Source organism: Centruroides vittatus, unplaced genomic scaffold (genome assembly GCF_030686945.1).
Source record: "Centruroides vittatus isolate TY-2023 unplaced genomic scaffold, ASM3068694v2 scaffold_2520, whole genome shotgun sequence".
Classification (NCBI taxonomy): domain Eukaryota; kingdom Metazoa; phylum Arthropoda; class Arachnida; order Scorpiones; family Buthidae; genus Centruroides; species Centruroides vittatus.
In genome coordinates this window covers 1,187,879-1,215,869 of record NW_027122689.1, presented here as the reverse complement: position 1 = coordinate 1,215,869, position 27,991 = coordinate 1,187,879, and the positions used below count along the sequence as shown (strand labels likewise).

Genomic DNA, 27,991 nt, shown 5'->3' with positions numbered 1-27,991 from the left:
ATTCTTATCTATTAAGATAATACGATAAGAACGGTACGAGATCGCAGCAAAGTATAAGGTTATCGGAAATTCCGGCATCGAGACGTTAAGATGTCGATCTCCGCCGCATCACAGACAATTTTTAATTTAGGAGAAGGACCGATTTGGGAAGAAAATACCGGCAATTTGTTATTCGTCGATTTATTCGAAGGAAACTTTTGCAGATTAGACCCGGTCACTAACGAAATCGACGTAATTCATACAAGTAAATACAAACTTTTATTGTTAATTTACTCTTAACGAGGGGGATGGAAGCTTTCGAGTGTTTATTTATTTATTTTTTAATTTAGACGGAACGGCCAGTGTCGTAGTTCCTTACGTCGGCAACGATCGTCTTTGTATAGGGACGGTGGCTAGAAAAATCGTCAATGTAAACTGGGACACTAGAAAAATAGAAACGATCGGAGAAGTGGAAGAAGACGATCACTTGACTCGATTTAACGACGGAAAATGTGATTCTTACGGAAGATTATGGGCAGGTTTGCGAATTCGTTAACTTTGTAGCGATAAGGAAGCGTTTAAATTTTACTATAACAGAATCCGAAGGGCAATTACGTGTATCTATCGATGTCCTTGTGGAAGATTTGTTACGGCTGTTTTATCTTTTATCATCTATTAGATGATAAAAGATAAAACAGTCGTCGATATAAACTGAATAAACTGATGCGCGATAAAAGATTTTCGTTAAATATAGATATTACTTTTCATTTTAAGAATGATATCATTCTTTAGTCTAACGGCGCTATTTCAAATGCATTCGTTGGCCGTATTAATGCTAAAAATTTTTAAAAAGTTATAAGAACACACTGCGCAATGTCAACGATTGGAATTTTCGTTGCATTTTTGTAATTTATGAAATATCCGTGTATTGTTGCACTTGTGGAAATATGGCGCACCACTGCTGCGGTGAAAATCCATCGACAATGATATAAGAAAGTCACGTAAAGTCTTGTCCGGTTAGAAGATTTCGTGCAAATGTTTACACGAAATAAGCGCAGCCGTGTAGGAAAGTAATACCTTTTCCGTGCGACCCGCGCACGCTAAGAGCTGGCTTGTTTGAACAAATTTCGCAGCCACATTTATAACTTATTGCCATTTATAACTTTTATTGCACATTTATAATTTTAGCAGTTGCTCGCTGCCCACGGAGTGGATAAAAACACCCATCGACCCAGAGTCGGTGGCGGATTGGTGCCCGAGTAACGGGCTAGCCGCCTGCAGTTTTCCGGGTTTGCTTCCGTTGTCTAAATATCTAAATAGGGCATTTTCTCCCTGGCAGATCGTCCACACGTTGCGCAGCCTTAACCCATCGAATCGTTTCAGCAGTGACATTCGTAGTGAATGCGGTACGATACCCGGGTAAGAAAGAACTCCTGGCACAATAAGTAAAACACACTGTTCATTCTCGGTGTACCCGGTGGCCCAACTAAAAGATGTCCAAGACTGCCTTATGGTACGAGACCAAGCCCAATTAAGGCATAGTCTCTTCTAACCCTGTGGTGTCATTCGGCAGGGCAGGGCAAGAGTTTGCTTTATGAGGTTGTCCACCTCCATCGCGATTCCGATAACTGTTTATGCTAGTGAGTTTTGGAAGACATCGGGAAACATCAATAGAAGGCTCGATGTCTACCAACCTACGACGAATCCTAAAGATCCGATATTTAGATCATATCACCAATGAAGGTTCTCCGAAGGAGTGGGATGTGTAAACTTCGTAACATTGTGCCCGTAGAAGAGTCCGACTGGCCGGCCACATTTTTCGTATGGAGAACAATAGGATCCCTAAGACAGCCATGAAATGGGTTCTCCTGGTACCAAATGACCACGAGGACGCCCCAGGAACTCTTGGCGTAGAACTTTTCTTCAAGATTTGAAGATGCTCAATATGACTTGGGAGGAAGCTGAAGCCCTCGCCCATGATCGAAATCGACGGAAGATAATTGCTACCCGGTATGCTACCTAGCATTGGAGGAACCAAGTGTTTTTGCCAGTCTACTCTTCTCTCTCTCGAATGGCCTTTTTAGTACGAACTCGAACATAATGAAAAAAGGTACAGTTTACTGCATACAATAATCATAGCTTTCGTCCAATACGTTCGGAGTGCTTCTCCGTATATTTATGTACTGGACACCAGGGCACTCATGGAAATAAGAGGGCTGATGCCCTGGCCAAGGCTGCTTCTGTTGACTTTAATCTCCCCGTCTCCTACGACAAATTCAACATCAAGACTCTCAAAACAATCTTCTGGCAGGATCTGCTTCTTACTTGGCAGCATGATTGGGACAACCGCGACCATCCTGTCACCCACAAATTCATTCCCTGCATCAGTAACTTTATGTCCTTCAATCTTACATATTACATCACGCAGTTTCTCACCGGCCGTGGTCGTTTTCAGTCTTATCTCGCCAGATTTGCTGGTGCAAACAACTCTACCTGCTCTCTTTGTGGTGTCAGTGACAGTAGTGTACATTACATCTATGACTGCCCCTTGCTCGAACTAGAACGCCATTTTCTAAGGACGACAATCGACTCCCATGGGCACAACTGGACCAACCATGACTCCTGCCTACGCGACAAAGACTCTTATGAAGCCTTCCTTAACCTCATCTCTGTGTATTTCTCCCGCACCACTGTGAGTGGCTACTAGTTCTGCAGTTTTTTTTAACTCTTTCCGCCCTGTGGGCACTAAGAGGGCCTCTTTTAGTAGGCCCATTATGGGTTCGGCCAGGCCCACAATGGGGCGACCGGGTGGTGAGGGACGGGGCCTGACATATCCGAACGGACCCCCCTTGGCCCTCCTTGACCACTCGGCCATCCGGCCTACTAGTTCTGCAGTGTAATCTACATGTATACTTTGTTTAGTCTGTCCTATTCATGTCCCATCTACCTGTAACCACAGGCTAGTCATGTACAGTACATATTGTATATTTTCATTGTTCTTTTGTATTTTATGTCTTTTATGTTTATGTACTGTTTTCATGTTCTGCTTATTAGTTTTAGTCTTAGTTTAATTCTGCATTTATTCTCTCTGTTTTTTTTTCAACTCTTTTATTGTAACTGTTATTCATTGTACACCAACTGTTCAAATCCTGTACACCTGTTCTGTGCCAACACTTGGTTATGCGAAAGCGGCACCAAGTATATAGTGTTTGTAGTATGTTTTATTTAATAAAAAATCTGAATCTGAAATCTGAATCTGCTTCTCGTTGCCAAATAGAACTATAAAACGTGATGATTTTGTTGCCGCTGGAATAAATGCGTAGGTGTTTTCAAATCATCACGCTACTACGATTTTATTTCGCATTTACCTTTACCAGCCGTCGACGTAATGTCTTATTGTACACTTTTTTTCTGCAAGTTATTGTACTGCACGAGAAGCGACGTGCGTGGAAAATGGAGAATCACGTGTTTCGGGTAAATATACGTTTACACATTTATCTGAAGAAAGGAAATGGTCAAAATGTTTTTTACGTTAATTTAATGCATACAATTAACGTAGATTGTTTGAAAACGAAAAACGGCATAAATTTGACGATAAAATTATTGGTTAATGTTACCCTAGGATCCAAAATGGCGGCCGGGAAAATTTTTCCCTACTTCGGAGACTGCGACGGGGAAAAAATTTCCCCTGCATTCAAGATGGCCGCGGTTCCGGCCGCCATCTTGAATTTCTCTGCATACTCCGCGGATTTTTTAACCGAAATAAACAATAAAAAACAACAAAAAGAGGAGTTTTTTACTCACTTTTCGATTGTTCGATATTCTGAGTATGATCTCCTCTTTGGGGGTCGACGAAATTTTTCGAATGGTTGACTGTTCTATGTCCTCAATGTGCATATATCCTTTCCATTCGTCCGTTATTATCGTACTGCCGGAATTCACGTATTTACAAACGATCCAATTCACAGTGTTTTCTGATCTGTCGTTCACCTGACATATGAAGCATTTCTTATCTTCATCGCAATGAATGCAAACGGACTCGGTCGGCTGTATGCTTAATTTTACAGCAAAATTCGATGAGTTATCGATACGGGGAGGCAAACCTAGCTCCGAAAAGTCGTCTTCCATCAACTTGTAGAAATCACGGGAAGTGCATCTCGACCAAAATTCGTCGTTGCAACTCAAATCGGCAAAACTAGTCATTATCGAACAATTGGCAATAAACTAAACGCGGGGAGGTAAGGAGAGGGAAAAAAACACGGTCTTTCCTTAATTTCTGATTACTTGGTTCTCTAACTTTTAGGATTAAAAAAAAAACAGCAATTAATCCAATACGCAATTCGTCGCAACACGGCAGTAAACGATTCCAACAGGAAACTAGTCGATTTGCATAAAATTGCCCAAAAATGAACAGAAATCACGTCGCAGATCATGCATTTGCATATTCGTTCGTAACACCCCTACGAATTTCCCGCCGATTTTACTCTCGCACGACGTCACGAAAAGGCTTCCTCTACTGTCGCAAATTTACACACTACCGTCTCCGTTTCGAGGTTAAAGGATACTCGGCAACGTCGAACGCAGGGTAGAAACCGAACGGGGAAAAATCCCCACGTCGTCGACGTCTCGACTCTAGGGAAAAATTTTTTCCCCGTCGCAGTCTCCGAAGTAGGGAAAAATTTCCCCGGCCGCCATTTTGGATCCTAAAGTAACATTAACCAAATTATTTAATACGATAAAAGTAATCGTTATAAAGTATGTTGGAAATGGCAATCTCAGCAAGTTTTCTAAATAAGCATCATTTTGTGTAACACGTTACTAAATAAAATGAATAGTTTACTGTTGTTACTGGCTTCTTTCTCTAAAGTCCTTTGGAAAATGAATATTTCTCAACGGTTTTACAATTTGTATTGCAGGATCCATGTATTCGGAACATCTTCCGCCTTCGGAAAGAGAAGGACGAGGATCTCTTTATTCCTTGGATCGTTCTTTTAACTTGACCCGTCATCAGAGAAACATAGGAATATCAAACGGATTAGCTTGGAGTGGGGATAACAAATTAATGTTTTACATCGATTCGTTATGTAGAAGAGTTTACGTTTTCGACTACGATCTGCAGAAAGGAGAAATGAGTAAGGAAGCTCCTAGGAAATCCACTCGTAGTCTATAGCTTTCGATTTTCTTGATACATTTATGTGTCGCAGGTAATAGAAGAACTTTAGTCGATTATAACGTAAATCCCGAATTTTGCGAATTTGGCTTACCCGACGGGATGACCATCGACGAAAAGGGAAAGTTGTGGGTCGCTTGTTTCGATGGAGGAAGAGTCTTGAGACTCGATCCGGAAACCGGTGAGTTACGCAAACATCAGTTTTCTTTTACTAACGAAAAATATAAATAGACTTAAATATTTAAATATTTACTTACATTAATGGGATTTATCGCAAGAATAAACTGATAGATAAATGATGCAACTTTGCAACTTTACTTTCGTCTTTCTTAAATGAAACGGTTCTTGCACAGATTCGTCTAAAACTAGCCGTTAATTTTTTTCTCGGTAGAGAATGCCGTGGATAAATGCCAGTAAATATATTCTTTAGTAGGGCCTTTTAGAGTGTTCGAAAGATCCTTCTAAAGAGGTCCGAGCCGTTCGCCTTTTTGAACCGTTCAGTAAATAAAATAAAGCCGAATTAAAAATTATATATTGTATTTTTAAATAGCAAAACCTGACTAAAATATTGTTTTTAAAAAATGCAATCAAATGAATAATTTGTAAATGTTTTTTGAGCCCCCTGTAAATACGAAGCTCTATCTCGTGGTCCAAATATCCCCTCTACGATTCAGTCTATTCTTTACTTATGATCGTCGAATATCGATGATAATGCCGCTTAGTCCTCGTTTGCAAACCATAAATAGAATTACGCTATTAATGTAAAAGGTAAACTCTACAAGATAGTTAATTTTACAAAAATACTTAAAATTCAAAAATTCCCACAACCAATCAGAGCATTGCTGATAAATCGTCGAAGAATGTTATCCAATAGACGATAAGATAACACCTGTATCAATTTCATTGTTCCAGATAGCTTCGTACTTTATTGTTATTCGAGTATTATAGCAACCATAAAATAAAAAATAAACAAAAGATAGAGGCTAATTTTACAGCGATTTTCTTCTGTTAAAAAATATTCATAAAATGTATAAATTTATTTTGGTATTCGCGAAACCGTGCCAGTAATTTTTTAATAATTCGGACACAAATTATTCATTGTATTCATTCAGACACTTGGCAAATTTCATCTTTAATATTTATTTAGTTGATACGTGTTTATCGTATTCGGGCACGTTTCGGGCAGTTCATGCCCTCTTCAGTCGATTAAAAATAGAAGTTACAAGTTACAACAACACAAACCATATACGTGGTATATAAAGGTTGTGTTTTTTAAAAAAACATACCTCTGAATTACAGATCACTGAAAGTTAAAACCGTAAAATCCCTTTTCGCATTCGACTACCTCCTATCTAAAAACATTGGCCATCTAAAACAAATTTTTTTTTATACATTTGTGAGGCTCTAGACAGGTCCGAATCTCACTGAAATTCGTGTTAAAATCATTTATTTTTAAGGAAAAAATTAACTTTTTAGAGAAAAAAAAACATAGAAGTTAGAAATAGTTTTTCTTAATGAAAACTACGCGAACTTTTAAACAATAGAACAATGGAGAAATGAAGATCGTCTATCTCCGAATGGGAATCGAATTAAACTTCGATTTTAACCTCTCCCGCGCCCCCGAAAGGTTTCGAATTGTCACCAGGTGACGAGGAGAGACCAATCGGAAAGTGGAATCGGAGGAAATCGGATAAAACCCGAAAATTCAAGGACGCGACGGCTTCTTCTCCCGAAAGTTCCGAGTGACGGATCTATTGTTGTGTGTGTGTGTCTCGTGCCCATCTTCGTCTCCGTCTCCCGACTTCGGATCGACATCTTTCCATCAACGGAAGTCGATCGCATCGTCCCCGAGTCGTCCAGACGTCGAGGAAACAGGCCATTCGCGAACCCGGGACACTCCTTCAAAATGGAACTATCTTGGAAAAGAGAGGAGGACCCAGAGGCCGCTGCCGATGTAGAATTTCCAAGATCGCGGAAATCTTGTAAGCCCCTTTCGTTCAAATAAACGGTTTCTTGTAACCGTAGAGTCCACATACGACCCGTCGCGACGCTTGACCTCGACATTTATGCACGATGACGGCAAACCTTAATCATCACGTCTGAATCGACTTTTTATAATAATACCTTAATTTACATACCTAGTTATTTCATACAATGTATGTAAGTTAAGGTATTGTTATAAAAAATCGATTCAGATGTGATGATTAATGTATAAAAAATTTCTTTTAGATGGCCAATGTTTTTAGATAGGAGGTAGTCGAATGTGTTTCGGTTTGAACTTTCAGTGATCTGTAATTCAGAGGTGTGTTTTTTTTTAAAAAAAAAACACAACCTTTATATATATGGTTTGCGTTGTTGTAACTTGTAACTTCTATTTTTAATCGACTGAAGAGGGCATGAACTGCCCGAAACGTGCACAAATACGATAAACACGTATCAACTAAATAAATATTAAAGATGAAATTTGCCAAGTGTCTGAATGAATACAATGAATAATTTGTGTCCGAATTATTAAATAAATTTATTTATTTACAGCGCAAATTCTACGAACCGTAGTTCTGCCGGCTCAGAAAATCACGTCTTGTTGTTTCGGAGGGAAGAATTACGAGACGCTTTACGTCACTTCCGCATGGAAGGGGCTATCGGTAGCGGATAGAAAATCGCAACCGGAAGCTGGGAAATTGTTTAAAGTGACGGGACTGGATGTTAAAGGCTTACCTCCCAGCAAATTTAGTGTTTGAGTTTCACAAAAAGGGGATATTGCAGCAGGAATCGTATCCAGCGAATTGCACAATTAAATTGTGTAAACCGGTGAAATGTAAGCCCCGAACGGGATGAAATGATTAAAAATTCAAATTAAAATGATTGTTTTTTTAAATTTTTATATAAATTTATATTATCCCGAATAAAATTCGTTCTTTCAAACGAAATGTTTAAATGAATTTAATTTAAAGTATTAAATTTTTGCATTTTTACTATGTTATTATGTAAAATTTCATATATTTTCCGTTTGAAATTAATCTAAACAAGTAAGAACATATTTTCTATTGTCAAAATTAATGTGTTTTTGCGCGCTAAAAAGCAAAATCCATTTTAAAATGTTTTGAACGGAACATAAAATACAGAAAGGTTAAAAATTTAATTTTCTGCACATTATTTAACTATAAAAATTCGTTTAAAATATATTTAATATTTATCGTTTCATCAGTGTATAATTAATGAAAAACATTAGAACCGCTACGATGCTACATCTATGTTTTGTATAGGGAATGAACTCATCTTCAATTATAGCATCACACAATCGAAGATAAGGCTTTTATATAGATTAACATTGCATCAATACACGCGAATGTCTACGTTTGATTTAGATTCAAGGTCGATGATCCGAACCTTACGCAACCAGAGGAGGTGCGTATCTATAAAAACCGGTATCTGTATCCATGTTGACGACACAACAGTCGACAATGTCGGTGACAGCCGTGTCGAAACACCTTTTTGACTTGGGAGAAGGTCCCTTCTGGGACAACACCTCCGAATCTCTCTTCCACGCCGACTCTTTCGTGGGGGATTATTGCAAACTCAACCCTAGAACTGGAGAAACCGAATTTTTACATCTAGGTAAGGTGTTAATTTGTCGAAATTTCTTTCCAGTATTCGTTACGCCATTCCGTACTTTCAGACGGTGGACTGACCACTGTCATCATTCCGTACAATTCGCACCCCAATAAATTGCTGGTGACTCTTCAAAAGTTAATACTAAAACTCGACTGGAACACCAAAGAGACCGAATTGTTAGCGGAAGTAGAACCTAATATTTCGAGATCCAGATTCAACGATGGAAAATGTGACGCCAGTGGCAGGTTTTGGGTCGGTGAGTAGATTTAAAATGCCGCTTTTAATCAGTCGTAAAAATTTGAAATTTACATGTTTCCATTTCAGGTACCGTGTTGGAGAAGGAAGGCGGAGGGGTGACGGAGGGTGGAGGCCATTTACACAGCATGGATGTAAATTTAACAGTGAAAACACACGACGTTAAAGGTGTTAGTCTGTCTAACGGAATGGATTGGAGTTTGGACAACAGAACCATGTTTTTTAACGATTCGGAAGGGCAGAAAATATTTGCTTTCGATTTTAATTTGAGTGAAGGATCAGTCAGTAAGGGACACTTTGTCGCTGCATTTCGACGTCTTAGTTAATTCTTTAAGTTATACAATCTCGTTTTAATTAAGGTAATCAGCGAATTTTGGCCGACTTTAACGTCACACCCGGCTATAAAGATCTCGGCTATCCCGACGGTATGACCGTTGACCAGGAAGGAAAACTGTGGGTGGCGTGCTTTGCCGGAAGCCGGGTACTTCGCATCGATCCAGAAACAGGTAATGCTCGATACACCATTTCTTAAGAGTTTCCGTGCAGAATATTTACAGAAAAATTCCTACTTTAGCAAAAATACTTCAGCAAGTAGAATTTCCCGCAAAAAATATAACTTCGTGTTGTTTTGGAGGACCGGGCTACAGAGATTTGTACGTCACGTCCGCTTGGAGAGGTTTGAGCGAAGAACAACTGAAGGCCCAACCTAAGGCGGGAGCAGTTTTCAAGGTTACGGGTTTGGGTGTTGGAGGACGACCCGCAAATACCTTCCCAGGTTAATGCGCCCGGGTGGTTTCTCGATATCGGTATCGAAAACTTCTAATTTCCATTTAAATAAGATCGAATTGAAATTAATATTGTATAATAAATTATATTTATTACCTAATTATTATTTACATAAAAATACATCAAAAAGCTAATGTAGCTTTCGAAAAATATAAAATGTACTTATTAATCTGCGAACAAAAATGTTTGAATATTTTACAATTATTCTTAATTTAATATATTTTGATACCTCTCAACATTTAGCCTTTTCTTTGGGATGAATCGAAAATTATTCGTCTGTACTTACGGACGAATGTGTTGTCAGTTCGTATGACTATATAACGTGGAAAACGAGCTAAAGTTTATTTCCTCCAATTGGCTGGAGAATTGTGACGAAATTCGAATTTAATACGACGCAACAAGCCATTTCCTAGGGGATGCGCCAGTTACTTAATTCCAACGCCATACGATACCATTCCAATGTTACCGTTGTTGCGCCTTTGTTCGGGGTCTTTAACGTTTATTTTTCTTTTCCTGAATATAAAAAGATGTCATTTTGTATATTATTGAAAAAAATGATTTTAAATAAATAAATATAAATATATTTACATTTTATGGCGGATGACTATTATTGTAATCGATAATGTTAACAAACACGTAGCTCCGATAGCAATTCCTATACCTGAACGAGTATAATTGATAAGAAGTTATTGGAAAATAATTTGATATTATTACTTTATTAACGTACCAATGATAAAATACGACGGTTCTTCGTCGTTACGAGGTAAAGTAGATTCTAGAATTTCAATTAAAAACAAAAATTGTATTAAAATTCTATTTTCCACACCCGATCCGGAATATTTTAACTTTACTCACCTTCGTTATACTCAATTTTATTATCTTCTGTGCTCGAAGTAATATCTGTGTTAAAAAAATATACAGTGTATTTAATAATTAATAATAGTTATTAATTACATTGTGTTACTGTCAGCTTTTTAAGCAAATGAATAAACTATACAATTGTTGGCATCGGTTATTACGCTTTATATAAAGAATTTGGTCAATTTTTTCAATTTTAGTTCTTTATCTCTGCTTCGATTTACATTTATATGTTGATTTTTTAATAATACGAAATAAATACATGTTACTAAAGAATTAAAAGTCACTTCTAGTCAATTAATTGCGTCTTTAAATGAAATTCGTGTCAACGTAGTTAAATTCTTATTCGAATATGGGACCGTCTAGAGCGGGGGTGGACACCCGCGGCCCAATAAACGTGTAAACAAAATCGACAAATTTTTTAATTTCACTTTTATTTATTCATTTCAACGGCAAAAAAAGAAGTTTCGCAAAGCCGTAACCCTTTATACATATTTTATTTTCGAGTGGAAAGGAAATATTTTCAAATACTTGGAAATGTGTGAATGAGGAAGAAATACTAAATAAAGCGGGAGTTCTGACTGAAAGGATTATAATCCCCAAATTAAGGAAAAAGAGAGAAAGGCCAAAAGATAAAAAAGTAGTGAGATCTTCTGTTATGCAAATATTGACAAATAGGCCTATTAATTTTCCAACCTTCCTCGCTTCTTTATCTTTTTGTTTTTCCTCTCTTTTCCCCACATTTGGGTCTATAATCCTTTGAGTCCCAACTCCGGCTTTATTTAGTATTCCTTTCGGTATTGCAAGATTTGGCTACCCTTCGTTTCAGTTTGGCGTAAAAACATATCATTTGGCGCATTGGCTACTTTTTGGGCTACATATATTAGTAACATACAAATATATTAGTTGAATAAAAATGCACTTTAAAATGGTGTTTCGTCGTTTTTTTTATTAATTAGAGACCCAAAGAAAACAAATATTTCTGTTTTTCAAATACATTTTTGTTTGTCTCCTTTATAATAAATGAATTTATCTATTTCTAAGTAAAAATTGAAAATGTCTGTAGAAGTAATTTTTTAAAATATTCTCTTTCGTGATAAAGTTTTAATACTTATTACTATAATCTAGACAATATACTTGTATATTTAAGGATTGGGCCACAAGTATATACAATACACTCGTGACCTAAAACTCCACGACTTCTTCCAATGTGGCCCAGAGAAACAAAAACGTTGGACACCCCCGGTCTAGAGCTTGTCTGGAGACCGAGGATAGAGCGGACCTCTTTAGCCTTTTTTCGATTTATGTTTTGTTAGTAAAAATAACATTAATTTTATAGGAGTAGAACCCCTATTGTCTTCTAAGTTTTCTCCGAGCCGAGGAAAAATCCCCAACTTCCCCTTAAATGGCCCTGTTTGGAAATGGCGCGTTATAGGTTGATGGGGCCCGGGAAAATTTGAATTAGTGGCCCCGTGTACAGTGTTGATTTCAGACATATTTTTGGGGAATTTCCCGATATTTTCGTTGGATTTTTAACGCGATCTCTGGAAGGTTTAATGGTAGACTGGCAACATAAAAAAGTTTCGAGGCTTTTTTCAAAACTTACTTCCAATCGACTTCTTGGGACTACATAACGGGCGTGGACCGCTCCATTTTCCGGTGCCGAGACAAATATTATGAGGTGATCCGACTATCTGAAAACCCGAAGAACACTTGTATTGAACCATGCTGTTAACGTGAGTGGAGTCGTTCAGAAGATGGCTTAGTCCATTTTTTATCGTCTTTGGTTTCCCGCAATCTATAACTACATTACGAAATAAAAATCATTTAACAACTTAAAGACTTTAGCGCTGTAAAAAATTAAATAAAGACTAACCTTCGCAGCGAGGTTGAGTGTTGGACCACGATCCATTTTCTAAGCATTTTCGTATATCTGGACCATTTATCTTGTAAGTACTGGAACATTCGTATTTAACTACACTGCCGTATGTCGTACTGTGCGATTTTAAAACCGTTCTGCCATTTTTTATATCCGGCGGATGGCCGCAATCTACCACTAAACGTAATTAAACTAACTTTAACATCCGCCGTGACTAAAATTGAATGTGGTAAAGATGGCGTACCTTCGCATTTCGGAACATCTCCGCTCCATTGTCCATTTTCCAGACATTCTCTGAAGATATTTCCATTTAACCGGTAGCCAACGACGCAAGAGAAACGTGCGATGCTTCCGAGATGCGTGGTTCCATTCGGGTATACGATATGGCCTTTATGAATATTTGGCATTCGGCCGCATCTAACGTCTTTCAAATATAGCATATTTAAAAAAAATTTCGTTATAAAAGTAATTTAGAATGTAAAAATTACATTTGCAAGTGGGGGGTTTCCCGGACCATCTTCCGTCTTGTTTACAAGTTCGTACGTTGTTTCCGATCAGACGATATCCGGGTTGGCAAGAGTATTCTATCGAAGAATGAACCTCCAGAGAGAGTTTTCCAATTCTGGCGTAACGCGGTACTTCGGGACGATAACAAGTCGTTACTACCGGAGAAAATAATTAAACGATTCGTTTAAATATCTGCCCCACCCAAATGCAATTAAAATTCATTGACGTCACTTACGAGAACAGGCGGGTAGATGCCCGTGCCACTTCCCGTCCGATTTACACACGAAAATGTCGTCGTTCGACAAGGTATAGTTGACGTTGCACACGTAACGAGCCGTAGAACCCAAACTGGTTCTGTCGTTGTCGTACACGATGAAACCGTTTTCTATTTCCTGAAGAGAACCGCAGTTCACATCTTGATTTTAAAAACAATAAATAGAATTATCACAAATGCAATACAGCGTCGAGTAGTTACGGCTAATGGACTGTTGTATACATTTGCAAGACGGAGCAACTCCCTTCCAAAATCCATCCGCTCCGCATTCCCTGGTTTTGTTTCCCGTTAATATGGAACCGTCGGCACAATCGTAAGTAATTGTTTGACCTTTGGAATAGTCGTACTGGATGGGGGAATAACTGGAATTTTCTTTCCTGTCCGGAGTTCCACAGTTTAAGGATCCTGCGGCGGATAAAATATATCGAAATGAATGTTTTTCACTTTTAATTACGTTCAAATTATTTTAAAGTAATCGACGTTCGTCCGAATTCGATCGTATTTCAAAAACAGTGCGCCTTTGTTTAAAATGGCAGCGGGAGTCGACATAAACCCGTTGAAAATCTCCGATGGGGTCGATGGAAATGGAAATTTCTATACGGAGTCAATGCAAGAAAGAAAAGAAAGAAAAAAAGGTTGGGAACCCCTGGTATACGGGCTGCGACTCGCTACCACAGATACCGCCTATATTTTAGAAACTTATTTGTTAGTTCAATTTTTTACCTTCTTTTTCGTTCGTCTGTGGCTAAAGGACGGGACATCAAAAGTACGAGGTTGTAAAAGGAAAGCAGATTTACGACGATTCCGATTATTTAATTAAAAAAAGCTTACATTTAACTATTGATATACTTTGATTTATGCCAATGTCATCGTCCTAATAACTGTTTCAAAATACTACGGATGTGTATAAAAATGTTTCATTGGAAAAACTTTTCGGTAATGTTTGTCGGCCATCCCTCTTTAATATTAATGCCTAGAAGTATCGTATAACAATTCTAGAAGCACCGTTGCTTCTAGAATTGTTATACGAATACTTCGAAACCGGAAAAGCACCGAAGTATCACACTATCGCCACCATTAATAAGGGTTGACACTTTACCAGTGATGTATCTGTTCGAAAGAATCCAAAAACCGTTGTTTCGACGTTCGAACCGAGAGCGTCGTCGTCGATGGTTATTCCCGTTGAAAAGAACGAAGATGCGCGTCCACAGGAAATTTATCGAAATTCGATAGCATTTAAAAACCTTCTTTGTAAGGTTATGCAAAGTTACGTGCTCCTACAACTCGTACAATATTAACACGACTAATTTAACGGAGTTTCGTTTCCTTCGGGGATTAAAATAAGATGTTTTAAAAGTCCTTACGTCTTAGGTTTTTTAAAGAAAATCCCTAAATTCCCTGCTCCGAGGAATTAATCCCTCAAACTGACAACACTGGAAATTGACGACATTAAGTCCGTTATTGTTAAGTATCAAATAACCTGTATTTAAATAATAAAATTCCTGTTTGGGTTTGTTCGCGATAATGAACTTAAACGGAATGCATCCATTCAATATTTGTCACCCGCTAGTGGCCGAGTAAAAACCACCCAACGCCGATAGTCGGTGGTAGGTTGGGGCCTGGCCAACCGGCGGGCTAGTTGTTGGGTTGGGCCTGGCTACGTGGAATTTTCCGGGTTTCCTCGACGTTCGTAACGCCTAACTAGGGCCCGGTTTCCCTTAGAAAGCCGTATAATAATGATGATAAACTTAAATGTAGGATGGTCCAAAAGTCTGTTAACCGATGTAAAAACTAAACTGCTGTCTTATTCAAATATAGTAACTTATCTACAAACTTTGCATTTGTTCAAAATGATATCTTTCTCGTTAGATACGTAAATTGTGTCTCGGATACTAACAAATCGCTGCTTTCCATATAATAAGACGATGAACTGACTTTCGGGGCATCCTGCGTATCGGTTTCGTCGTTCTTTTCTAAGTAAAATCTGTCTAATAGTTACAGTGCACTCTTAAATTAAATAGTTGGGCTGTAATTTGAAAAAATTGTAGATCTATAAATTTCCACTGTCGTCCGTTGTCCGTCCGTCATTCCTCGATCTCGAGAACGGAATTAGATCGATGAAATCGGAGACAGATACGGACGGCTTAGGGGCAGGAGGCCCCGATTAACGATATAAAAACTTCCGATACAAACCGGAAGTCACGTTATTTCGATTCAAAACTTCTCCCCCGAAAGCAATTAATAGGTGACCAGTTTGACTCTACTGTTAAAGGAAAAGTATGGTGTACGGGGGTATGCCACTATTAATTTTAGGCGAGAGGATGTATTTTAAATGAAATAAATTAAAAATATGATTAAAATTGCAGCCCGGTATTGTGACCACGTCACAATAAATACTCGTTCGTTTTGAATTCATAATTTTTACCTCGTAAGTGTTTCTTACGTTTCCGATTAGAGGCTGTCCATATATTACATCGTGGGAAAATGGGTCGATTTGTTTTATCCCTCCATCCCTTCCCGTCATCAAACGTCGCGGGTGTAAAAGTCCTCCCCGATATTACATCACACTCGGCACAACTCCATTTTATTAATAAAATAGACAAATCGAAGTATAATCAATTTCGTATTGTTATCGGAATTTACAGCGCGCACATAAAATATTAAGTTCTAGGGGTTTCGACCCACTCTCCAGTTATTCAATCATTCCGATTGATTCTGCGTGCTTCGAGCGGATGGCACTTTTCTTCGATTGGGAAGGAAGAACGTTAAATTGTCAAAAGACAATAAAAATGTTAAATAGATGACATCATCTCGACGTCACCGACCTTCGCGGATGTTTATCAGCTCTCCGCTGTTAACCACCAGGTAACATATGGAAGGCCCTTTAGCGGAAGTTAAAATTTTGAATCAAATCTGCCGGGAGATGTCGAATGGAAGAGTGACTTACCGTACTGACAAATCCAGGAAATGTCGTCCAAATCGCATCTGATGTCATTCCACAACCAATTATTATTACCGTCTAAGACGATACAATTCTGTTGTTTGTTGTAATTGTTGGGTTGATCGTCGGCCCACGAAAACCTCTCGATTTTCATTTCTAAAATTCAAAAATATTCACTAAAATGGTAAAAAATTCTCTACTTTTTCTTTTTGGACACTCCACGAAGTGCCGTTACTAAAACACTAGACTATTCGACGTCCTTTATTCATCCTTTTCGGACCAAAGGATGCCGAATAATGTAGTGCGGGGATGGGCAACCCGCGGCCCGCGTCGCACAAAATTTGAATAAATATATCGATTTCCCAGCTTAAGAAAGTACGCGGCAGAAATTCAAACGTTATTTTCTACAACTTATGTAAAATAGAAGTGATTAATATTTAACGTTTACATCAGTTCCAGAAGCTAAATTAAATATACCCATGTTAATTTATAATTATATACGAATAAATAATTGCGATTTACCAACATTTTTTTTCTCTTTTCTCTTGTATGCGGCCCCGTTAGTTCAAAAGTTTTGAAATGCGGCTCTTACATAGAAAAAGGTTGCTCATCCCTGGTGTAGTGGTTTAGTAAAAACACTTTATCCTGTCGAAAATAGCAATTTTGCCCCTTTATTAAGTGCCGGTAGTGTCGGAGAGCGAACTTACTGTTAATCCAGTACCAGTCGGAAGATCGATACTTTTCCTCCAGTTGAGCTCCCAACCAAAAAAACAGAGACTTTAAATCGTCGTTTCTCTTTTTCAGTTCGGCCGAGACGAAGTTTTGGGTGCTGTTTTTGAGGTCGTGGATCAGATCACTCCGATGACTTCTACAGTAATTTCTGGCCGCTTGAAAGGAATCGCTGAGATGCGTGACGAACTCGTAACAGGTGCGGTTGAAAACGGCGAAATTCGTTAGATTCTTCTCTCGGCCGCATCTACTAACCGCTAATTCTGTCCAATTGTATAAATTACAATTAGTAATTTCATACGCGAGTATTTAAACGTGAGAAAAATCAAAACCTTGAGTAGTAAATATCTTGACGTCGCATAAAGAGAGAATTCCCCGTACTCCCACTAATTGAATGTAAACGTATCTTCCCACGTTGGGATAGGTGCACTTCAACGTTTTCGTCACTCCGTTACCTTCCAAAATATAATATAATTAACGAATAAGATAGGAAACACAAAATTCGACTAAAAATTGCGTAGTCGTTAGTCTTTTTCGATAGTTTACGGTTGTAATTATATAATATAGTATTAATAATAAATAAATAGCAGATTAAAAATTCGTCCGACTTACGTAATATATCGGGATGCCAGATACACAGTTTAGCGTCTGAACTGCTGTTACCCACGCGGATTTCGATGTCGTATAAATGGTATTCGGCTGAATAAATAAAGAAAATCTCCGGTTAAGTCGTTATAAAACGCTGGAACACGAGTAAATGTAACATAGGGCGGTGACGATATTTCCCACGTCGTCGGAAAAGGTTTGTCTTTCCCTCGATACTCAAACGGTTCCGGTGACGGTCGACGAACTTCTCGCGTGCTGTAGGTACCGTACGATGCCTTTTTTATAGTCTGCGGGCGGCGCCGATGGTAATAATACGGTTCGTTCGTCGTAGGAAAGCACGTTTCTTATGTTTTTAATGCGTAAAGACAAATAACCCACTCGGTTTAAGCCGTCTTCCTGCGCGGACAATAGAAAACAAAACTGTGACGGAAGCCCGTCGCGCGCTTTGAAAAACTACGAACGTCTCGGGATTTTTAAGCCACGTGACCCGAGAAGCGGACACGCGAGGATAAAAGAAGACGGGGAACGAAAGAATTACCGCAACAGTTTCGACTGGTGACTTGTACGTATTTCACTCGGTAGGGACGCAACAGATCCACGCTCCACCAGGGGGACGTTTGTAGTTTGGTTTCGCTGCAAGACTGCGCCGGTCCGTCGTTGGCTCGAAACGATTCTCCGTTCTTGGCCGTGCTCGATTGGTTGGAGGGTTTTCCGTGGGCCACGTTGACCGCTTCCGAATTCCAATGGTTGAATTAAAGTTAGAAAATGTAAATTTACAGAAACTTTTATTAGTATTTTACCACAGACAGGTTCTTCTCCGCTCCACGTCCCCGTCGAAAGACAATTACGCCTCGAAGATCTATAAATTTAAGTATCAAAAATATATTCGTTTTTGTAATTATTAAATTGTACTTGGTTCTATACGAATACCATAAAACCTGTCTATGACGGAACTCTTCCGGAAAGGAACGGTATCGTAACCACTAAACTGTTTACCAGCTTTTATCTCCGCTAGTTACGGTATTAATTGAGATTTAAAATTCGTTGGCCGTCACGCCGAAAAATTCCGCCCGACTGGAATTATTTTGGATCGTGGATGGCCGAAACGTCTTCCCTTTCCGCCCCGGACCGGTCGACGTAGCCGAGAGGTTTCGACGTTTCTGTTTTGTGGAGTGTCCGTTTTAGACAGGTTTGAGAATAATAATAAAAAAATAAACGTACCCGAAGAGCCGGTAACCTTCTTCGCAGGAATAAGAAGCGGCGGTCCCGGGTATTAAATTATTGTCGGAGACGTTAACGCGGCTGTACAGGGATTGGGAAGGCATCGAACATCTCGCTCCTGCCAAAACAATAGATTATTGTGGTATATAAGGAAGGTGCAGTTTCTCTTCTCGGTTTTTAGGAATTTCGTTCGAGTTTTGTGGTTTCTTGTTCTTTTCGAAACAACTACAGTCGGTTTGTATTGACGTTTGGTGTTATTAGTGATTGTTTGGCCTAAAGGACGAATTGGAGAGCCACCTAGGAAGATGCGTTCCTTCGAATTCGGTTATACGTCGGCCTTGGCCCGGTGGCCCCGGTATAAAAATACCAAGAATTGACGGCAACTTTTCGTTTCGCCCGAATATGCAAACGAGAAACCAACCAAGCAAAACGGAATTTCTTGTGTTTTTGCTTTGTTGGAACGGAAATGTCGATGTTCGTAGATTGGTCGACTGATCCAGCCGTATTAAGCCGCGCACCAACGAGAGAGAAAGTAGAATTAAGCCAGACGTTTTTCGATCTAGCTGCCGATAGCCAAAACTTGGGACCATTTGCCGTTTTTACCAGAAAATGGGCGAATTGGTAAAAGGGTTTTCTTAAGAGTCGACGAAATTCGATCTCACAAGAAATTGGGCTGTACTATAGATTACCACCTATGGAATTTCGAGACTTTGAGTATATATTTGAACTCAGGGGACCGAGACGAGTTCAACGATACCCTACTTTTGGACCGGAGACGAAAAATAAGAAAGTTATAATATTTACAATTTCTTGCCTTTCACAATACAGTACATTCTACGCGAGGCCGGATGGCCGAGCGGTCAAGGTGGCAGCCTACCGCTCTGGGGAACCCGGGATCGACGGTCGAATAATCCCCAGGAATTTTTCGGGGGTGGTCCGTTCGGATATGTCGGGCCCCGTCCCTCACCACCCGGTCGCCCCATTGTGGGCCTGGCCGAACCCATAATGGGCCTTCTAAAAGAGGCCCTCTTAGTGCCCACAGGGCGGAAAGAGTTTTAAAAAAAAAGTACATTCTATGCCATTTTAGTTTTCCACTAGGTGGCGTTCGACTGTTCGCGCTCCCTACGGACCTCCCGGAGGGGGACCGCCGGCAGGCCTCCGAGTGTTTAACGTCACTGATTCACCGTAGTTCTTGAACAAAAGAAAAAAAAGGAAGTGGCGTTCGTGCAATTTCTTGTCGCGCAAGCGACGCGACTCCCGATCGCGATAGCCGGAAACTTAACTCAAGATTTTGATGACTTACATCCTTCACTATCGAATCCGCTGTAAAAAATAGAAGAGTTAGTAACTCACCTTTACTGTTTATAACCTAGGTGATGTTTCTCTCGTATTCCGAGGCCGAAGCTCCCCATAGGCTTAAATTTATACTTACACTCCAGGCAAATCCTGTTCGAACCACTGACGTATCCAATTTCGTAATTCACTAGGTCCGGTTATCGATGGTTTTGAGGTAGCCGATTTTAAACACGCGATAGGCTTAGCGGAGAGAGCGACTCGACTCCCGATCATCGCGCGATCGCCGGAAAAAAGTACGATAACTTTCTTATTTTTCGTCTCCGGTCCAAAAGTAGGGTATCGTTGAACTCGTCTCGGTCCCCTCAGTTCAAAAATATACTCAAAGTCCCGAGATTCCATAGGTGGCAATCTATATAATCCCCAGAAATGATTCTGTCGTCGATTATCGAGACGCTACCGGGCCATTTATATTCCACCTCTGTGATGAGATTCGGCTAAATAGTCCACTCCCGTCCACTGCAATTCTGTCGAAATGTACCCTCGAAATTATCGTCCCATTTCTTCTCCTTCATTCGACTTTGCACTTATTTTAGCAGAAAAACTGATTAAAAGTCGTCGATTTGGATTTCGATCGGAAAATGGTGGCGTCAGGCGTTTGTTATCCACCGGGTTCTTTGTGGAGAAATAATTGTTGAGGTCAAAGCTTCTTGTCTTATTCTATTGCGCTTCTTAAATCTCTCAACTGAACAAACGTAGCACTTATTATGCGGGGACGTGTGTTTAGAAGAGCGCGGTAAAATGAATCACTTTGAACAATTGTTTTAGTATGCATTCCGGGTCTTGACAATTATGGTTTTAACCCATTGTTCTATTTTAATTCATATTTTTAGTTTTCGCGTCACATTTTTCGACATAAAATCTACAATAATGATTCCCTGCCAGGTAGATTCGTTTTGATTTTAATTTTTTGGATTTTTAAGAAATTCCATAAATTTTGTACTCCGCATATGATACTTATACGTGTCAATTTTTCACGTGTCAATTTTAAAATAAAAATATTTCTTTCTGGCTTTAATCGGGGCCAGATTTTTAAGGAAATCGTCGAGTGCCGAAGAGGGGTTTAGACCCGAAAAACGATAATTCGAGATTAATTTTACCACGCTCTTCTAAACACACATCCCGTATAAGTGCTACATTTATCGAGTTACGAGATTTAAGAAGTAGAGAGAGGATTGTCTGGCGGGGATCCTCGGGGCCCGATTTTCTTCTCGATGATTAGTAGATTAAGTACGTAGCCTTAACTATCGGCAATCTACTACACAATCTGAATATCGTCGGGTCGGTCGACGAAAAGTCGTTACCTCGTCTTTACAAATGTCGACAATCTCGTCGTCTACCACGAACTCCTTACAAATGGCCACGTCTAATAATAACGATTCGGCGCAGACTCTGTACGGGGATTATATTTTCATAAAAAGTAAAAAAAAAAATGACCGTTTCGCTCGGCTAGTATAATTTTTCGTCGAATTCGATGGTTATTTATACGTACTGTAGCGTGTCCTTCCTCTTTCTACCCCCCGTTTGCCTTTAAGGAACGAAGGAATAATAATTATTATTATTGTAGATAACGTAACGACTAGCGACCTTTTTCCGATACTCGCAACGCACATTTTACAGGGAAACCCGCTAAGCACGGACGCCAATCGTAATTTTTGTAAGGACCGTTTCTATCGGAAACCGTAGAAACCCGACTCTTAGTGGATTTACGTTTACGGGGTATTCGCCTATAGCCTAATACGTAAAAGTTAGGCGAAAGACACTTAAGACGGCCATCTTCCGTCCTTCTCGACGTCGCGTAGTAATTTAAATTCAATTCTTTATTCTACGAACCTTCGTTACAAGGGGTTAAAATATTACGTAAAAACTGAAATTACTAAAATTTAACAAATTAATGAAATAGCTTAGCACGGGACAACACAAAATAAAATACACAGTAATAATAGATTTTTGAGATACGATACATTAATTACATCTTTCCGGGGTTTAAATCTCGTCGAACATTCTTCCCTGTTTGTTTCAAATTTGATGCGGTGAAAGAACACGCGTTCCCCAGTTTCATACGTTCGCGAACTACAGTTACTGCAAAGTCTCTCGGGGTCTATTATTAGTCTAGTGTTATACGTCGGAATGTAATTTCGACCACATCTCGGCTGTAGAATTAACCGTTTTACACGATAATTTATGTCCGTAAACAAATAATCCTCACGCGAGTTGTTTTAAAAATGCGATATAATTGAAAATTCTTGTTATTTTCCAACAAAGACCGATGTTGTATTCTCTGTTCGCAACACACTTTCATAATTAATGTTTGATAACTTTCGATCGAATGAGAATCTCGGGACAACCACAGAAATGAGAAACCGTGTGGGTCTAACAGATTTTTCAATGCCAACGTCCAGTTATATGTAGAATTATCCATCATTGAACACAGTTTATGCAATTGTTATACGCTACTTTAACATAACTGTTATCATGTAGTTTCAACAGTCTAATTCAAAGAAACTATTGCTTTTGTTATTAATACCGATATCCTAGAAACACCAAACTCCAATCGCAACACGTAAGCTGGAATTTTATGGTAAAACATAAAAATACTTCGAAGATATAAAGCGAGGACAATTTCCATTTTATCGTGATAATTGCCCATATAGGAGCAGCATAAAGTAGTACAGATGAAATCATCGAGTGAAATAATTTTATACGAATATGAGCGGAATTAATTTTAGCTTTTGAAAGAATAGGCCACATAGAACCCAGTGCCCCTTTAGTCTTACGAATACTATAATTTTTAGCCCGTAAAAACTTTCCAGAAGACGAAAATAATTCTCCCACTTGTACAGGCTGATTATTGAAAGACCATCTCTCTCGGACGATAGTCTACAACCTTCTCGAACACCATCGCTGTTGTTTTGAAACATTTATAGTTAAGCCAGAATTCCCGTAGAATTGTGATTTTCTTTCGCAACATTTGTGGAGTATCATCAGGATTTACAGTGTCGTCGAGTTACACGTACTAATGTATGCCGACTCGATCAGCGAGTCCCACTATCAACCCATTAACGTATAAATAAAAAAGCAGCTTAGAATCTCACCCTGCAAAACTCCGACGTTAATAGCAAACGAATCAGTCGATTCGGCTAAAATCTTTACTCTCGCAGTGGTTTTGGAGTATATGTCAATTATAAGGCCAAGAAACTGTTTATTCATACCCAATCTTTCTAACGGAGGCCACGAAACTTTAAATCTACCTTCGATACCGTTAATCGTAAAGTCTACAAAAAACAGCGTAAATTTTTCCTCTTTTTTGCAATTTCGATTGCACCAATGCATTTAATAGAAATGTTTGATCCCGGTTCGAAAACCTGCTCGGTCCCGACACAAAATATCGTATTTAATAATCCAATCTTCTAATTTTTTATTCAATAAAGACGTAAATAGTTTACCAATTACAGGAACCAAAGACGTAAGCCGATGAAATTTGGGGTCGTACGCATCGCGTTTTTTATATATTGAAATAATCAAAGATTCAATCCATTTTTCCAGGAAAGTAGAATTTCTTTTTATAGAGTTAACGTTATGACGAAAGCAATTACACCGCCTCCCTTTGTCGCGTGGTAAGTACAATCATCTTTATCTCCCGGCAGTAATCCATTTAAACACAAAACTTATTTTCACAAAAATGATAGAGAAGTTTTTCCTCTATTATTAAAATCAGCGTATAAAATCGAGTTAGTTCCACGTAGCGAGTAGTTTTCTATAAGTAACAAAGTATTCTCGAAATCAACGTCGTAGTCATTATCGGGCGGAATATAGAATGCTAACTGAATATTGGTTAATTTGTCGGTATCTAGTTGTAAAGTCGATACGAATCGTGTCCGAAATATCAGTTTGAGCTTAAATACTGCATTTAATCTAAGTCCGACAATTAAGCCCCCACCGAGTCTTCCGGGTCTCTCGCAGCTACAACATATCTGACGATAAATTTTATAATCATCGGAGAATATCGATTCGACTACCGAAGACGTATGCCTCGTTTCCACAGACGTGTGCCCATTTTGTATATCACATTCCAGAAATCAGGGAAATAGTATTTATTACGTAAACCCGCAATACTGTAGAAGTTTCGTATTACCATCTTTATCGGATCGTCATTTCCTATAGGTTAACGTACGAGAAGCCAAGTTCGGAATGAAAATTAAAAGTCGGATGGCCGACGAATGGGCTTTACTATTTTCCGTCCATATCGCCGTTATATTTTCCTACGTTGGCGTCTTCCGGGCGCCCGCGTACCCGGCAATTTTAAAAGCCGCCTTAACGATTTTTACCATCGACGCGGGACGACCCGACGTAAAATAATACGTAACGTCTAAGATATTGTTTAAAGTGGATATCTAGGCAATAAATCCTAATTATAAACTGCATACAAACTGGTCGGTGGAAATCGTTATTGGCATTCGGCCGGAGTTTTAGGCCGATGCCAATTCGAGTTACGAACTCACGATGGAAATATTCGTAAAAGAAAAGCGAAACAATTTGCACCGACGAAAGGAAAACGCAAATTCTACTACGATAAATCACGCGTCCGTAGAAAGAATAATTGAAAACCTAAACAAAGACTGGCTTTTCCATCGTATAAGGTCAATTAAACCCCCGGGCAGAGAAAACAAAGAATAGAAAATTTGCAAAATTAAAATAAGTTACGTTTTTAGTTGCTATTTTTTGCATCGAATTTCGACGGGGAAGGTGAAAAGTCTTCGTAAGCGGCGATGGAGAAACTCGTTTGACCACTCGGATTCTTCCGACCCGTAACTAGATCGGGTGGCGAGAATTAGATAATTATTTCCCGTAGTTTACCTCCGTTAATTGGGTTTCGGTGCCCATTTTTCGTTTCGCGTACTCCTCGTTTCCTCGGAAAAACGCCTTATTTCGGCCCGTTCTTGGCTTAAACATTTTATAATAAATTACCACAAGTCGGCTCTTAAATTAACTAGGCAATATTTTGCCAACGATTAGGTTATATAAAAATACTAATTTTAATAATTGTCTCGTATAAAACGGGATCGTTTATAACCCTCTTCGCCGGTGGAACGACGCAGATTCTATCGTCTAACCGGACTGACTAAACACCTTTAACTACGTCACGAGTTGGCGCCATCGAATTTAAGCCATTAGAAGGGAGCGGGTTCGAATCCGTCGGACAAGAAATGTTTAAAATCGAATTTACGCAATTACCGCATTCGATCTAATTTCCAGATCAGAATTATATATTTAATAAATGACGTAATTTTTCCGCCTTCTTTCTTTCCCGCGTTTTCTTTAAGAATTTAGCAATCGACGTTCACGAAAGCGATATTTTTATTGTGGCCGCGCCGGTGTTTTTAGTGTGACGTTCGAGTTCGATGCGATAAAAAAAAACTCGTTTAATTGGCGCGGGCAGAGGAGTAAAAAGTTAAGAAACGTAACGAAAATTCTAATTATTCAAACTGGTTATTAATTCGAGCGACGGATTAGAATTAGATCGCATTTGGCAACGGGAGGCAATAAAGAGTGGGAACCGGACAGAAATTGGGTGTAGAGTGTGGCGCGTGCCGCTCCCAAACTGCGGCGCGAGAGGTTTACTTCGTATAAATCTCACGTAGGCAAACAAAACCCGACCGGAAGAGATTGGTTGGGCCGAGAATGCGAACCCACGTCCCGGCCGCGTCGCAACTATTTAAAAATTCGAATGCCCGAGATTTATTTACGCCGCACAAACAGAATATTTAAACTAACTTTTGTGGCAATTTTACTTATAAATTTCCAACGATTTCGAAAGTAAACGTCGCGGTCGAACGCGGTTTAAGGCCTTAATTTCGCGATATCGGAGTCGAATTTTAAATATTGTCGGGTAAACGACGGAAAACCACATTTGTTTTTTAAATTTAAATCTGTTAAAATTATTTTATACGAATTTCGTAAAGGCGAAAAGTAAAGCGAAAGAGGGCGATAAAGGGCGCGATTGTAAGGGGAAGCGGTTTAAATTTGCGGACGAAACGACGGGGAGAGTAACACGCTAGTCTCCGACGTCACGGAATGGTCGCCGACGAACGGTGTGGCTAATTGGAGAGGTTGGCCGACGACGGAAATTTTAAAGTAAAAATATATATTTTTACACCGAGTTTTATTTAAGATTATTAAATAGAAAAAAAAGCGCCTTTACGCGTTAACCTATTTGAAAATTAGATCGCGGATAATAAAACGAATGACACAAAAATGACAGCGTAACGAGCCGTCGCGCGTTTGAGTTTCGAGGGAATTACATTAAGAAATTAATTACGCTTCCGTTCGTATGGCCTTTACAGCCTAATTTCGAGTTTTTCGAATATTTTAAAAAGCGAAATGCTCGCGCAATCTCATTTCACGTTCGGAACCGCGAAAAATGATTAAAGAATGCGGAAAATTTTTGATTTAAAAGATCATTTAGCTGGCTTCGAAAACATACTCGGCATTTTATAGCCTAGGGGAAAGGGTAGGAAGCGATAAATAATTGCGAAATTCGTGAATAACCTCAAACTGTAGTCAAAGTTAAACGCATTTCGTTTTTCCTCCGGTTTTTTGTCCTTTTCAAGGTCCGAAACGATTTTAATTTTAGAATTACCGTTTAATGCAAATATCGTTTAAACTAGACGAGCCGGTTAACGACTTTTTTCGTAGACGTTAAAAAATAATTGCTAAATTCTCCAGTCACTTCGTAACGCGTCGCAAGCGGGGATACGCGATACGGGCCTAAGCACCGTAAACTGGCTCTTGTCGGAATTTTTTTCTTATTAATTGGTAAGAAGTTAACGAGTTTCCCACCACTCGGATTGCCAATTAAAGGACGAAAAGGTAGCGCACAATCGGACTCCGGACAAAGCGTACAATCGACCGAATTAAACAATGAAATCCCTTTTAAATGCTAAACGGGAATCAAAAAATAAAGAAAAAGCCCGGCAAAAACTAGTTTCGCCCGACCTTATTTAAACAAACGAGAGCTACTTTACTTTCTCCGTATCGATATCAAAGAGATAAAATGGAGCGCTTCATTGTCTTCCACACAAAAATAATCCAATCTCCGGCGGAGGAAAGAGGGAAAAGCTCGAACCGGGTTCGTTTTTTACGCGCCGGATATCCTCTTCTCCTCGATCCGTCCCTTAACTCCCGAAAGAAAAAATGCACTTTCACACGGGAACCCGCAATAATTCGGAAAAATTCGTCGTCCGGGAACGTAACGCGCGCGTTAAATTAATTTCCGCAACCTTTAGTCTCGTTCGTCCTTCCACGGGCGTAAAAGTTAACAAATAATCCAGACATTTCGTTCAAAATCTGGCCACCTCCGGGAGACTTTTACCGCGTCGTCCGTCCCTTTCGTCCGACGAGAAAAACGAACGGAAATAAAAGTACTCACCGTTAACTTTGGGAGCGAGAAGGACCAGAAGGAAAACTTGCGAAAGTTTGGCTAAAATCTTGTCCATAGTCGAGTGGCCTTTCGGGCGTATCGACGGTAATAATCATAATAAGGAGAGAAGAAACTGGCGGAGAGGCGGGCCGAGAGAAAACGTGGCGTTTTCACGCACCGCGGATCGTATTCTTCGCGTCGGGACGACAATCCCGAGCGAATTTCGAGGCAAAGGTAGGAGCGAGCGCTCTCCTTGAAATCTGGTTCGCAGATAAAAACCAACGTGCAAGGCCGTACCCACTCCCCATACAAACGAGGGTGGAGTAGAGGTTCCGTCGGCCCGACAGCCGGTCGCGTAACACTTCCCGAGTTTCCTAACCTCTCGAACGGCGGGAAGC

The 27,991-nt window shown here is 39.5% G+C and overlaps 2 protein-coding genes across 2 annotated transcripts; one reads left to right on the top strand and one right to left on the bottom strand.

The window, feature by feature from the left end:
- Positions 1-10,388, top strand: LOC136987546 (uncharacterized). The gene is made up of 10 exons (XM_067285290.1): positions 1-244; positions 330-518; positions 4,896-5,111; positions 5,184-5,330; positions 7,685-7,888; positions 8,579-8,767; positions 8,829-9,020; positions 9,089-9,304; positions 9,379-9,525; positions 9,594-10,388. Exons 1-10 carry the CDS (start codon positions 91-93, stop codon positions 9,797-9,799), a joined length of 1,860 nt encoding a protein of 619 aa, XP_067141391.1. The 5' UTR covers positions 1-90; the 3' UTR covers positions 9,800-10,388.
- LOC136987605 (E-selectin-like) lies at positions 10,097-27,954 on the bottom strand. Its single transcript, XM_067285369.1, has 19 exons — positions 27,603-27,954; positions 18,821-18,938; positions 18,400-18,458; positions 18,138-18,329; positions 17,606-17,692; positions 17,326-17,448; positions 16,972-17,256; positions 16,271-16,420; positions 13,546-13,728; positions 13,285-13,464; positions 13,031-13,204; positions 12,787-12,966; positions 12,540-12,719; positions 12,270-12,467; positions 10,661-10,705; positions 10,533-10,580; positions 10,394-10,466; positions 10,219-10,318; positions 10,097-10,173 (listed from the first exon to the last, which is right to left on the bottom strand). The coding sequence occupies exons 1-18, from the start codon at positions 27,667-27,669 to the stop codon at positions 10,231-10,233; spliced, it is 2,430 nt and encodes an 809-aa protein (XP_067141470.1). The 5' UTR covers positions 27,670-27,954; the 3' UTR covers positions 10,097-10,173; positions 10,219-10,230.
- Positions 27,955-27,991: the final 37 nt, after the last annotated feature.

Coding starts and splice junctions, on each gene's coding strand:
- LOC136987546 (XM_067285290.1), top strand. CDS start 91: ATGTCGATCTCCGCCGCATCACAGACAATTTTTAATTTAGGAGAAGGA. Junction 5,112..5,183: donor TCTGCAGAAAGGAGAAATGA/GTAAGGAAGCTC, acceptor TATGTGTCGCAG/GTAATAGAAGAACTTTAGTC. Junction 8,768..8,828: donor AACCGAATTTTTACATCTAG/GTAAGGTGTTAA, acceptor CCGTACTTTCAG/ACGGTGGACTGACCACTGTC.
- LOC136987605 (XM_067285369.1), bottom strand. CDS start 27,669: ATGGACAAGATTTTAGCCAAACTTTCGCAAGTTTTCCTTCTGGTCCTT. Junction 18,939..27,602: donor TCTCGCTCCCAAAGTTAACG/GTGAGTACTTTT, acceptor TTGTTTTGGCAG/GAGCGAGATGTTCGATGCCT. Junction 10,319..10,393: donor ATAGTCATCCGCCATAAAAT/GTAAATATATTT, acceptor TTTTATATTCAG/GAAAAGAAAAATAAACGTTA.